Source organism: Conger conger, chromosome 5, assembly GCF_963514075.1.
Source record: "Conger conger chromosome 5, fConCon1.1, whole genome shotgun sequence".
Classification (NCBI taxonomy): Eukaryota; Metazoa; Chordata; class Actinopteri; order Anguilliformes; family Congridae; genus Conger; species Conger conger.
In genome coordinates this window covers 47,849,106-47,862,150 of record NC_083764.1, presented here as the reverse complement: position 1 = coordinate 47,862,150, position 13,045 = coordinate 47,849,106, and the positions used below count along the sequence as shown (strand labels likewise).

At 41.7% G+C, this 13,045-nt stretch overlaps 1 protein-coding gene across 1 annotated transcript; it reads left to right on the top strand.

Annotated features, from left to right (window-relative positions):
- Nucleotides 1-1,147: 1,147 nt before the first annotated feature.
- hsd17b7 (hydroxysteroid (17-beta) dehydrogenase 7) lies at nucleotides 1,148-12,809 on the top strand. The gene is made up of 9 exons (XM_061241759.1): nucleotides 1,148-1,328; nucleotides 3,925-4,128; nucleotides 4,729-4,821; nucleotides 5,670-5,784; nucleotides 6,871-7,065; nucleotides 8,883-8,987; nucleotides 9,876-9,932; nucleotides 11,006-11,104; nucleotides 11,543-12,809. Exons 1-9 carry the CDS (start codon nucleotides 1,294-1,296, stop codon nucleotides 11,657-11,659), a joined length of 1,020 nt encoding a protein of 339 aa, XP_061097743.1. The 5' UTR covers nucleotides 1,148-1,293; the 3' UTR covers nucleotides 11,660-12,809.
- Nucleotides 12,810-13,045: the final 236 nt, after the last annotated feature.

Here is a 13,045-nt window from a genome sequence, read left to right as displayed (position 1 = left end):
AGAACTGCACTGTGCTGTATACAGCCTCCTGGAACATGCTCCCAGCATAAAAGCACAAAGGTCATTGCTAACTGGCCAAATTGCCTGAGCCCAATTAAAATAAATGAAGCATTGATTGTTATTACTATTATTATTACTAGTAGTAGTAGTAGTAGTAGTACCCGGAGGAAACCCACACAGACACAAGGAGAACATGCAAACTCTGCACAGAGAGGCCCCGGCTGACGGCGATTTGAACCCAGGACCTCCTTGCTGTGAGGCGGCAGTGCTATGCACTGCACCATCTGTGCCGCCACTACTGCTGCTGCAGCAGCAGCAGCAGCGGCAGCGGCAGCGGCAGAGGCAGCGGCAGCAGCAGCAGTAGTGGCGGCACAGGCGGCCTCTCTGTGCGGAGTTTGCATGTTCTCCTTGTGTCTGCGTGGGTTTCCTCCGGGTACTCCGGTTTCCTCCCACAGTCCAAAGACATGCAGGTTAGGCTGATTGGAGAGTCTAAATTGCCCGTAGGTATGAGTGTGTGAGTGAATGAGTGGTGTGAGTGAATGGTGTGTGTGCCCTGCGATGGACTGGCGACCTGTCCAGGGTGTATTCCTGCCTTTCGCCCAATGTATGCTGGGATAGGCTCCAGCCCCCCTGCGACCCTGTTCAGGATAAGCGGGTTAGGATAATGAATGTAGTAGTAGTAGTAGTAGTAGTAGTATTTATGTTGTAATTGATTATTATAAGACAATGAGTAATGAATTGCTATAATAATGTCATAACTTTTTGTTATGACATTAACTAAAGACTATTCTCTAGTCTTTTATTTACAGTATCTGATGCATATTTAACCATTACTATAGTTATGCGAATGCAGTGGTCCATATACAAACCAATAGCTTCATGTCCTATTTTTTAAATTATTTGTAGCATTGTTGTATTCATCTACATATTTCACAAGAAAGAGAAGGCGATCAAGCAATAGACCGTTTTGAATGTCATGCTTCCTGCAAAGATATACTGTGTATGCCATCAAGCAGTGGATTTCTTCGAGATTTTCAAGTTTAGCGCTGTTGGAGTATTTTGACCCTCTAGGCTGACTGTAGGCAAAATGTTATTGGTTAAACGCGTTATGACATCCAATCACACCATGGGAATGGGAGACGTCTAACACTGATCATAGGCTACACTTTTAACAGGCGATCGGAAGGTGGAGTGGAACATTGTTGATACAGGAACGCTTATAGATTCATTTAGGTTAATTGCTGGTTGTGATACATCTTTACACAGACTACCACTGAATTCAGTATATTCAGGATGAATAAAGTCGTTTTAGTGACTGGTGCTAACAGGTAAGCAATTTATTTCTATTTGTCTTTCTGATTTACGTATTTGACAATATGATAGCGCGACTGCTGGTATTCCAGTAGGTATGTATACATTGATTAGCTAGCCATTCGACCTACATCTCAAAAGTTATCTCCAGACATTCTTTTAAAACATTCTCAAAGTGTATGTATGAGTAGGCAAGTATGTCGAGACCTAACGTTAATCCAAAATTGATAGTGAGCTAATTTAAGTCCTAGAAATGGATTTCAATCAGATTTATTTTATTTTTTCCTCATTTTATATTTTGTTTATTCTTGAAAGCTGATCTAATCACATTTTTCCATATGTGGAAATGCAGTTATTGTTCTTGAGTTGTTGTTTCTTGTGATAATATTTTCAGTTTTTAGTTACACAACGAGAGTAAAACGTCTTTATTTTATTGTGAAATAATAAGCGAAATGTATTAAAATTTATTTTGAGACAAGTAGCTATATATTGCAGCACAATATACCAGTTTTTGCTACTTTAGTCTCAGTGGGATATAGCATAACAAATAGCATAACAAATGTAGGCTATTGCTGCATGTGTGTTAATATATTATAATCAAATTTATTCGCTTAAAATAGGGAGGGCAAAGTGGAGCTTCAGAATGTAGACCGCTGTGTGTGCACGTGATTTCGCCAATACATTTCTCACAGGAAACGTAATTTGTCCACTTTTTTACTTCACATTAGAGGTGATCAAACTTACAATAACGAAGTGCTAGCGTGTTCTAAGCCTTTACTGGTCCCTGTACGATGTTAGCATGATGTAGCTAGAATACGCGAATAGGCGAAAGTCCCACCATAGGATTGTTTTAAACCTTTAAAAGTTATACATTTTCTGAATCGTCATTAATTTATCTTGGCTGCTATCGGTGATTCCGCGTGGTCAGAGTTCAGTTGCTATGTAAATTACGTTAGAAGGATACAACACGGTTATTTGCTACTTAAACGTATGCATAACATGATTTAAATCTGCCTGTTTTTCGGTGCTGTCGGGGTCCAGCAATGTCTGCACCCCGACGGCACATGACTAGCCAGGTCAATATTTACGCTGGATACTCGATATGTCCAGCCTTATAAGTCCCTAGTTACTTTTTCATAGTTTCAATGGATTTTGACAAAATGCACAGTTTGCTGAAACACTCAACGCACTCAGCGCCGACTTTGAAGCCCAGAAATGTCGGTTTCAACTGCTTAGTAATCCATTTGCAGTTGACGTGGAAAGTGCACCAACCAACCTCCAAATGGAGCTGATTGAACTCCAGTGTAGTGACGCGCTCAGGTCAAAGTGATTCTGTTGGCGTTGCACAGTTTCCATGTTTCATCCCCGACACAATGCTGCAACTCCGTACCCACGCTGCTCAAATGCTCTCTATGTTCGGCAGCACATATCTATGTGAACAACTGTTCTCTCTGATGAACATGAACAAAACATCACACAGGAGTCGCCTCACTGATGAACACCTTCACTCAATCCCGAGGATTTCCTCAGCTCAGAGCCTGACCCCAAACATTGATGAATTGGCGTCTAAGAAGAGATGCCAGGTATCTGGCTTGGACCAATGTGCATCAGAGTAAATCAGTGTAGTTAACTGAGATTTAATGAATATTTTCTTTATGCATTTTTTTCTTGCTACTCCTAGGCATGGACTGTTAATAGTTGAATGGTTGGATTTTCATTGAAATTCAGGAAATTATTATTTTAGTTTGGTTGTTTTGTTGTTGGCCTGTGAAGAAAGTTTTCCATTGAAAGTGAACTTGAAATAAATATTTTTTTATTTTATATATTTAAATAAGAATAAGAAACTAATAAGAATCTTTCATTTAAAATTTGATTTCTCATGTGCCTATAATATTAAGCTTTGCTTGTTCCGGATTCAATATTTAAGCAAAACTTAAGTTGGTTTCTATATGAAAAAGGTTTTATTATACTGTATATCTGGAGAGAAGGGAAAACATGCTCAATTATATTCAATTTTTTTATAAATATGGAGTCTGGCCTGCGACTTAGTCCCAGTTTTTTATTTTGGCCCACGGTGTATTTGAGTTTGACACCCCTGCTCTAGGGTCTTTCAGCACTTGTCCCTAGTTACGGTTATACACTTTAGTGTGCGTCGCTCTGGATAAGAGCTTCTGCCAAATGCCTGTAATGTAAAACTTAATGTTGAATGGTTCTTCTAACGATTATGTGCAGGGCCAATTTGGCAGATGCAGCACTGCCACATATGTATTTAGACAACAGCTGTGCATTATTTGGTGTGATTCATTCTGCCTGTGTTTTATGTCCTGTACATATTATAATGTATATTTATGTTGTGAATATAATATAGAATATGGTGACTATAGGCTACTTGTGCTGGATTAGCTGAGCCTAATCAGATTCATATTGAATGTCTATATTACTGTGTACTCCCGTTTTGTGTACTAAGCTATCCTGCTCATTTAGACTGGTATTGTTTAGAATAATGACCTTGGATGGAAGCCTCTGTGCAGTGAATTCTCAATGCAGAATGTATTGTGACAGGTTGTTGCAGTGTGTGAACCTGTCTGTGCATTTGTGTTTGTTGCTCCACAGTGGCATTGGACTGGCCCTGTGTGAACGGCTTCTCTGCCAGGACAGTCAGATCCAGCTGTGCCTGGCCTGCCGCAACATGCAGAGGGCCGAGGCTGCCCGCTCCGCCTTGCTGGTCTCGCATAGCGATGCCCAAATCACCCTCCTGCACCTGGATGTCGGCAGCATCCGATCCGTTCTGAAAGCAGCCACAGAGGTCAAACAGAGGTAATACTCCTACCACCACCACTACTACAACTACCACAACTGCTACTACCACTGCTATGACTACTACCACTACTACCACTACAACTGATACTACCACTACTATGACTGCTACTACTACCACCACTACTACAACTACCACAATTGTTACTACTACTACTACTACTACTACTGCTACTACAACAACTACCACCACTACTATGACTCCTACTACCACTACTACCTCTACTATCACAACTATTACTACTAGGAATAATAATAATAGGGACTCAGAGTGCTTCATGCAACATAAAAGTACAGCAAAGTCAAACCAATAGTGCTTTAAAAATAATTATGAAAGCTGCATTTTGTGATGCATCCGTCTTTGAAGGAAAATGTCAAGTCAAACTAAAAAGTTACAAATGAAAAAGTATTTTTTACTCCATCAATTCATCCATCAATTTCTTCAGGTTTGTTGTAAAAATAAATACAACATAAAATGTTTAATTGGAAGATTTTGTCGCGTAAGTGTATTTATGTGTGCACAGATTAAACTCAAGCTTTAAATCTGTGTGTGGGTATTTCCTCCCATCTAGAAATAGGATCTCTCAATATCTCACACAGATATAACAGACTGGACTACCTGTACCTCAACGCTGGAATTATGCCCAACCCGCAGGTGGACTTCAAAGCCCTTTTTAAGGGTCTGTTCTCCAGGTATCAAATCTTTTATTCTTGATAAGGGTCAGATGGCCATATTCCTCTCGGGAGCACCTATCCACAGATTTTCCAGATACCCATATACACTCCGTGAGCACTTTATTATGTAAACTTGCTTGTTAATGCCAATATTTAATCAGCCAATCATGTGGCAGCAACTAAATAAATAAAAGGATGCAGGCATGGCCAAGAGGTTTAGCTGTCATGGCCAAATGTCAGAATGGGGAAGAAATGTGATCTACGTGGCTTTGACTGTGGAATGATTGTTGGTGCCAGGTAGTTTGAGTACTTCAGAAACGGCTGATCTCCTGGGATTTTCATGCACAACAGTCTCAAGAGTTTGCAGAGAATGGTCTGAAACACATCCAGTGAGCAGCAGTTCTGCAGGCAAAAGGACATTGTTAATCAGAGAAGGGCCAGACTGGTCTGAGCTTACAGGAAGGTGACAGAAATGCAAATAACCTTGCATTACAAGAGTGGTATGCACTAGGCATAAGAGCATCTCTGAACAAACAATGTGTCAAACATCTAAGTGGATAGGCTACAGCAGCAGAAGTCTAATAAATAAGTGTAATAAATACCTAATAAAGGGATCATTGGGTGTATATGCAGGGTTTGTTGTGGTTTCGATGGTATGTATGTATTGCATGATGCAATTGCAAAACAACGGTATTGACGGTGTGCCAAACAACAAGGCTCGGTGCTTAACGATGCGACACGCAAAAGCACAGGGAGTACAGGGATGCAGAGCATACGGCACAATACATTGATGCATTGCAGTGATGCAATGCATACTGAATAGTGCACAATGACAATCTGCTGCAAAACCATGTTTCTTTTTACAGAAACGTCATTCACATGTTTGCCACCGCAGAGGGTCTGCTAACGCAGCAGGACCGCTTGAATGCCGACGGGCTGCAGGAAGTGTTCGCTACAAACCTCTTTGGTCACTTCCTGTTGGTGAGTCTTCACTTAGACCACATACACTTTGTTCACAAGGTATGGACCACATCCTGCCAGCAGTCACTGTCAAGAATCTATAAACTCACCTTTATAAAATACATGCCTTGATTTTTAAGACCATTTTGGGCACGGGTAGTGTACTGCTGAGGTGTGCCGTGTAACCTGGTCCGCAGTGTGTAAAGTGTGTGTTATTGTGCAGCTGAGAAACCTGAGCACTATTGTGAAATATACATTAGTTAAGCAGGAGCACCTGCCTGCTGTCAGACTGAATGATCCATTTCTGTCCTGGCCAAACTACAACCTCGGTTAATGGTCCCAGTCCCACCAATCAAATGAATAGACAGATAGCTACTGAATGTACTGAACTGTAGGTTTATAACCAGTTTGTAGCTCCTGTTTGTTGCCCTAGTTGGGGTAAATGCTGAATTATAATTGTAATGTGCATTTGTAGGCCCACCCAACCACTGTGACATCCTCTGTCAATTTGGGAAAGCATGTATCTACTCCAAGGTTATGCAGCAGTTTAATTAAACACTGCAGTCCACCAGCTGAGCTGCATGCTCTCAACTGATCTGAGATCAGCTTCATTCTGACAAGGCCTGTGTTAAGTGAATGTATAATTCACTAATTGAGTTTGGCTTTTTTGGCAATGAGCCCTGCCTGGATGAACCTCAAAGCCCTTGTGAGATCATAATGCTCCCTAAATGATGTGGCCTTCGTATTTCCAGACAGGCAAAATACTGTGGAAAAACAATGTGTAAATATATAACACTATTTAATACTTTCATTCGCTAACCTTTCTGGCAGTTTTTATGAACCATTTACCTATGAGTAGCATTACGACTTTCCAAAAGAGTGCGCACTTACCGTTATCCAAAATCAACTTGTGTATTCACTTAAACTTCAAACTGTTCAGTGCCGTTCAGGCTGATCGGGCTCAGCGCTTTTATATCCACTGACAGTGGTGTGGAGAATTTGTCTGGTCAGGAATGGGAAACGTAGGGTTCGTTGGTGGGAATAGGTCCATGTTTCCTGGTCGTGCCTCGTAAGCCCCCCTCGTAAGCTGTGTGTCCCCTGATCCAGGTGAGGGAGCTTGGGCCCCTCCTCTGCCAGCCGGGTTTCACAGCCCAGCTCATCTGGACCTCGTCCAGCAACGCCAGGAGGTCTGCCTTCAGTCTCGACGACATTCAACACCGCAAAGGCCTGGAGCCTTACAGTTCGTCCAAGTATGCCTCGGACCTGCTGAGCCTAGCCCTCAACAGGCACTACAACAGCCAGGTAAGTTCAGGGGTGGAGTAATCATCCATACGTGCACAGTATTGTCCATACTGTTGTAGGGGTCCTCGCACGGGACTCCAAATTATGTAGGGTCCTTGCACGGGCCGCCAAATAACGCAGGGATTTTACTCTCTACGAAACCGGGGCGCCAGTTAAACGTTGTGTTGCAGTATAACTGCGAAAAGTAATCAGTCTCATAAAATTACTGTTATCAGAAATATCCAACCACAAATATAGTATTTCAATTAATTAAAATAACCAATATTAATGATTGAACATACCGATAACCTGAAGGTTGGAAGTTCTTCGAAAGACTGCTTTAACTCGGCTCTCATGTCTATGCGATTCCAAAACGGACACCGGGGTTTAATAAAATATATTTATTAAACAAACATACAAACACATAACAGATAAACTAACGGGAAGTTAGTAAGGAAATTTCGTTTGGTATGTGTGTGTGCGTGTGTGTGGCGCGCGCAAGCGCGCGTGTCGCTAGAGTTCTGGGTGTGGTAATGAGTTAGAGTTAGCTGTGAGAAGGGACTACTTGCGTAGTTTTACTCTATATATGCGCAAAAGACGGCGAATCAATTCACGTACATATATATGTAGCTAACCAAACACATTACAATGGTTGGATGGTAAATATTGAAACACAGATTCACAAAAACAGTTAAGACTAAACTAAACACTGGCTATGCCTGAATGTTTGTTTTCTTACTGAGTCCATACGCATTGCTGGATCCAAAAGACATGCTGTCCTTGTAGAAGCGGCGATGGTGCTGTGAATGGTGTCCGGGAGAGATGCGCAGGCTGGGGTGTTCCCGTCTTAGCAGCGCGTTGTCGTCTGATCCGCTGGTCCTTTTCCAGGTGTAAAAGTTCGTTGCTGTTTCGTTGTTGGGCTTTATTGGGGTAAACTGATGTAGCGTTCCGCGTACAACAATTTCCACTCACTATAGGCCACGTAGTTACCGCGAGGTAACTGGGTGTGTCCGTAGGCCTGGTAGTGCGCTGTGCAGCATTCAGCCTCTGTCCGAGTCTCGGAGCAGATGAGCTGAAGCGACTGGCCAAAAAGGGTGCGTCGAAGAGAACAAGCAGAAGAGGCAGAAAAAGCAGAAGAGCCAGAAGAGAGATCCCAAGAATGTGTCTTGCTCTTATACGGGACCGTTTATTGCTCCCGCCATTACGGGATTGGCTGAACCAAGTTAGACGTCATTCGTGGTGGACGTCGCAGAATTTTCCTGTGGGAATGTGGAAGTTGTAGTCCCTACACTGTACATAACCATCGTACACACCTCAGGATGTCATTACTGCTATGAGTAATCATTCACTATGTTCAACCAGAGTCAACTGGATTCTCAAATTCTCATCATTAAAAAAATCACATTATACAGTCAGGAGGGCAATGCGAAGGATTCACCTTAATATATGCACAGTATTGTCCATACTGTACATAACCATCGTACCCACATAGGGATGTCATTACTGCTTCCTGCAATATTGCAGTATTATAGAATACAAACCTACAGTTTATATGCTGTAATCAGGGTTCTACGCTAAAATTTTTTTTCCAATGGACACGTGCTCCTATTTAGAACATTTTTGGACCACACTAATTCATCCCAATTGGTAGATGTACTCTTAACTTATTTTCCCAGTTAGCACACATCAACGTTCAGGTGAGCTCCTAAAATTGGAGCATTGTAGAGCCCTCATAATATAAATGAAAATATAACTATATATCCAATCATTAATAAAATTTAAGAAATAATAAGATTTCATTTGAAGGCTTCTGTACTAATGTGCTGTTGTGACAACAGGGACTTTTCTCGTCTGTGATTTGCCCTGGACTAGTGATGACCAATCTGACCTATGGCATTCTGCCTTCCTTCTTCTGGACCCTGATCATGCCTTTCATGTGGCTGGTGAGTGAACATACCTGTCCTTCAGATCTAACTAACACTGAACACCAGGGCTTTGCAAAATGGGGTCTGGTTTATATATCCTAGCAAATACTGTATGTAACCATTATCATTATTACAGTTACTATATTGAAGAGCTTCATGTCATATGCAGTGGGCACCATAATTCATTGGACAGTGACCATTTTTTTGTTATTTTGGTTCATCCGATATGGATAAAAATACCCGCAATTAATTAACAGTCTGCACTTCAGCCTCATTGTCATTGTATCCTGTAAAGTGGTAGAGTACAGATCAAAAAGAACACAGAAAATGTGTCATGGGAATTATGTGCTCACTGTAGGTCAATAAATCTCAGGGAACATGCTTATAGTGTGTTGAATAGTGACTTGTTTACAGCACGTTGTGGGTGTAGAGGTTCCAAATTTTATTGCGGTAGAGGTCACTGGGACAGTTGTGATAGGGGTCTATGCATTTGGAAAAGGTTTGTACAATTACATATTAAAGTTCTATGGAAATGCTACAGCATGTAAGTGCTGGAATGATTACTCTGTAACACGCTGTTCATACATACTTATTTACACAGATGTATTTACAGAGCACAGATGCATTCAGCTCAGCATTATTTAAAATATAGTTTTTGTCTGAGCCACTTGACGGTGTTATCAGCACAAAACAGGAAAAAGAGATAAAACGTTGTACAAATGTGATAACATTCCATCATTCATGTTAGTTGGCTGCACTTCCCGCAGTGTGTGGGTCATTGCACAAAAAGAAAACATGCAATAAGTGATATTGGAACTATTGAGCAAACATTTCCTCTTTGTTGGTTTGTATCATTGTTGATAGAGGAATGTGGGAGATCATCTAAGATCGTCTGTGTCTTAACAGATCCGGGTCTTCACCAACACATTTACCTTGACACCATATAACGGAGCTGAAGCATTGGTAAGTGATCTCACTCCAATTTTTCAGGGAAGATGTTTTTACTGTCATTTTTGACTGAAGATATACTGTGGTATTTACAGGTGAATCAAATTCATTTTTGTACTTTCAACTACTTTCTGTCGATTAAATACAAGGGTAGGGAAGGCATGTGGCACAGTCTGTTGAGCGACTGACTCTTCAGTCATACAGAAGGGCCAGTGTGGGTCAGTGTGGGCCGGTGTGGGCCGGTGTGGGCCGGTGTGGGTCGGTGTGGGCCGGTGTGGGTCGGTGTGGGCCGGTGTGGGCCGGTGTGGGTCGGTGTGGGCCAGTATGGGCTCAGTATGTCCTTGTGGGCAAGTGTACGATCCCCACCATGGCACTTTCTGTGCCATGGTCCCTTCTCCCTCTGATTCCCTCTCTGCTCCATCACTGTCTGAAAAAAGCAAAAAAATATGCAAAGAGGATCGATCTGTCTGCTCTCCTGTAAAATAAAATAAGGGGATTGATTAGAGAGAGCTTATCATCTGAGCTAAGAAGAGGGGGTGGTTGTATCTCCAACCCCCCTGGTTCTGATGTGCCCGTATTTGGTTCTAGGCATGAACTTGTCAGGAAGCTATTTATAAAGGCCTGATCCTTCTGCATAGCCCAGCTCCAAGGTTATCTATTGAATTGTGGTAAAGCACTTGTCAGAAGTCTGCATGGCAGATTCATCTTTACTAACAAAATTGTTCCCTGCCTTTAAGTAGCAGCTCAATTGAGCAATTAAAAGCAATTTGTGAAGTTAGAAACGTATACATAGAAACTACATGTTGGATGTGAAAGAAATCGTGATGTAATGATCTGTGATTTCTAATGCTGATTTATCAGTCTTTCACTGTCTTTCTCAGCTCCATCATTTCACACTCGCTTATTCACCCTGCCTGGTTACTCACTGACGCACACACAGACAGAAGGAAAGAAATGGGCAAACAGACGGCCAGACAGATAATATTCTCCATGGGAAAATAAATTTGTTAGCAACGGTGAAAGTGAAAAGGCTGATGTTTAATGTGATTACCACTTTCAAATGTCCTTGGCCTGTTCTTGTTTTACAGAGCTGGCTGTTTCTTCAGAAACCAGAGTCATTGGACCCACATGCCAAGTACCACAGCCTAACATCTGGGTTTGGAAAAAACTACACACAGCCCCGTAAGGTGTGCACAAAGAAACTGTCTAAGGTTTCTCATTCCTCTCCTTCCCAGAGAAAGGGCCGAGGTCTTGGGCGAAATTAAGAATTGGTGTGTGTGCATGATCCTACCTTTTGTGAAAATGGGGTTCTGGATGCACTGCAGTCATCAGCCAGAATGACTAGCCTTGAATGGCCCGTTCTCATTCCAAAAACCTCTTAGGTTTAGTATCAAAATCATGGAAAGCCCATGAATTGTGGGTAGCCCCTAAATCAAGTGTGTCACCCACTGCTGAACTTCTAAGTGGAGTATTGTTTTAGTTGGTTTGTATTTGATATAACAGATAGGTTAACTGCTTTCTTGTTGTGATGCTGCCATTTGCTAATAAAATTAAATAAATGAATTATTACATTGCTTGTGTCTCCCCAATTTTATACATTTCCATTTTTCCCCATTTTCTTTCAGATGGACATTGATGAAGACATGTCGGAGGCCACCTATGAACAGCTGCTGCAGCTGGAGAGCAATGTGAGGAAGAAGATAGAAGAGGAAGAGCAGAATGCACAGTCCCATGGACAGTAGCTAAACCACCCTGAGTAAAGTGGGAGGACGCTACAGTGTTTGCCCACTCTGTGACCTTTATGAATGATTTTATATTCTCTCTGATACCTCTTGCACACACAAAACCTGGGGTTGACACAAGATATTGAACATGGATTCAACCTGCCTTTGACTAATTCACACTACATTACAGTCATGTGTACTTACCAGGTATTTGCCGTTCATACAAGACCCAGATCCGCAAGCTTATGTCCGAATACATCACTGCTGAAACAGGGTAATCATTTAAAGTGGACGTTTCAAAGTTTGTTTACGTTGGAGATTCAACATGGCGGACAGTATGTCCGATCTGGTGTTTGGTCAGGAAATCATAGACTTTGTAGGATTTAAAAAAAAAAAAATTCAGTCACCTAATGAAGCCTTAATGCAACTGCGCATGTGCTACAATCCTGTTGAGGCATCTTTGCAATCGAGAAGAGCAGAATGTATGGCTGAGAGGGCTAGAGATCGCTGCCAATATCTACGGAGGAGAAGAGCCTTTCTGTTGTCCTCAATGGCTATTAAAGTTTGAGTATACCTTCCTAACCTATGAGGCTCCTTGATTGAAACTTGTATACAGTCATCTGTGTCCTCCCTTTCATAATGAAGCTGTGTCGAACCCACGTTAATCCCAGGCCATGACCAGTCACAGACCAGGGTTAGATAACGCAGCTTGACCCGTTCGCAGAACCGGCAAACACAACTCATTGCTTCTGCGTTGAAGAAGAAATATGTAAACGTTTTCATTGCCGGTCATCTCTGTGGACACTGAAAAACTTACTGACAGAATATAGAAAACTACATGACTGACATGGGACATACCTCACTTTATGATAAACTCATTATAGACCACCCACTTTATATACTGTAAAAAAACAGCTTCTGTTTCATGTAAAATGTGTTACTTACTGAGTTACAGTGCTTATAATGAAATCAGTTTTCAGCAGTTATAAAGTGACATGTATGAGACCAGCATAACTTGCATAACTCTTTGACTGTTCCCAATTGTAGAAGTATTGGGACCATGTACTTTCTTGTACTCTTAAGATAATTCCTTTTTGATTCCATGCTTTTTTCTTGAGTTTTTGGTAAAACGATATGTATACCAGAAGAACTATGTTATGTGACTATTAAGACTGGAAAGTGCTGTGGTGTTGCCCTTATGGGAAGTGATGCAACCTTCTCACCAAATCTGCAGTGCATTAAAGGAGTGTAGCACACTGAGTAAAGTGGCCTCTTTTTCAATCAGGTTTATTGGTGTAAAAAGCACAACTTAAAGAAACTGGGATTTCAAAGCGAAATCTGTCAGTCTGGGTACTGGGTTCCAGGCCAAAACATGCAGATTTCTTGGGGAAAGCCTGCTTCGGA

Coding starts and splice junctions, on each gene's coding strand:
- hsd17b7 (XM_061241759.1), top strand. CDS start 1,294: ATGAATAAAGTCGTTTTAGTGACTGGTGCTAACAG. Junction 1,329..3,924: donor TTAGTGACTGGTGCTAACAG/GTAAGCAATTTA, acceptor GTTGCTCCACAG/TGGCATTGGACTGGCCCTGT. Junction 4,129..4,728: donor GCCACAGAGGTCAAACAGAG/GTAATACTCCTA, acceptor TATCTCACACAG/ATATAACAGACTGGACTACC.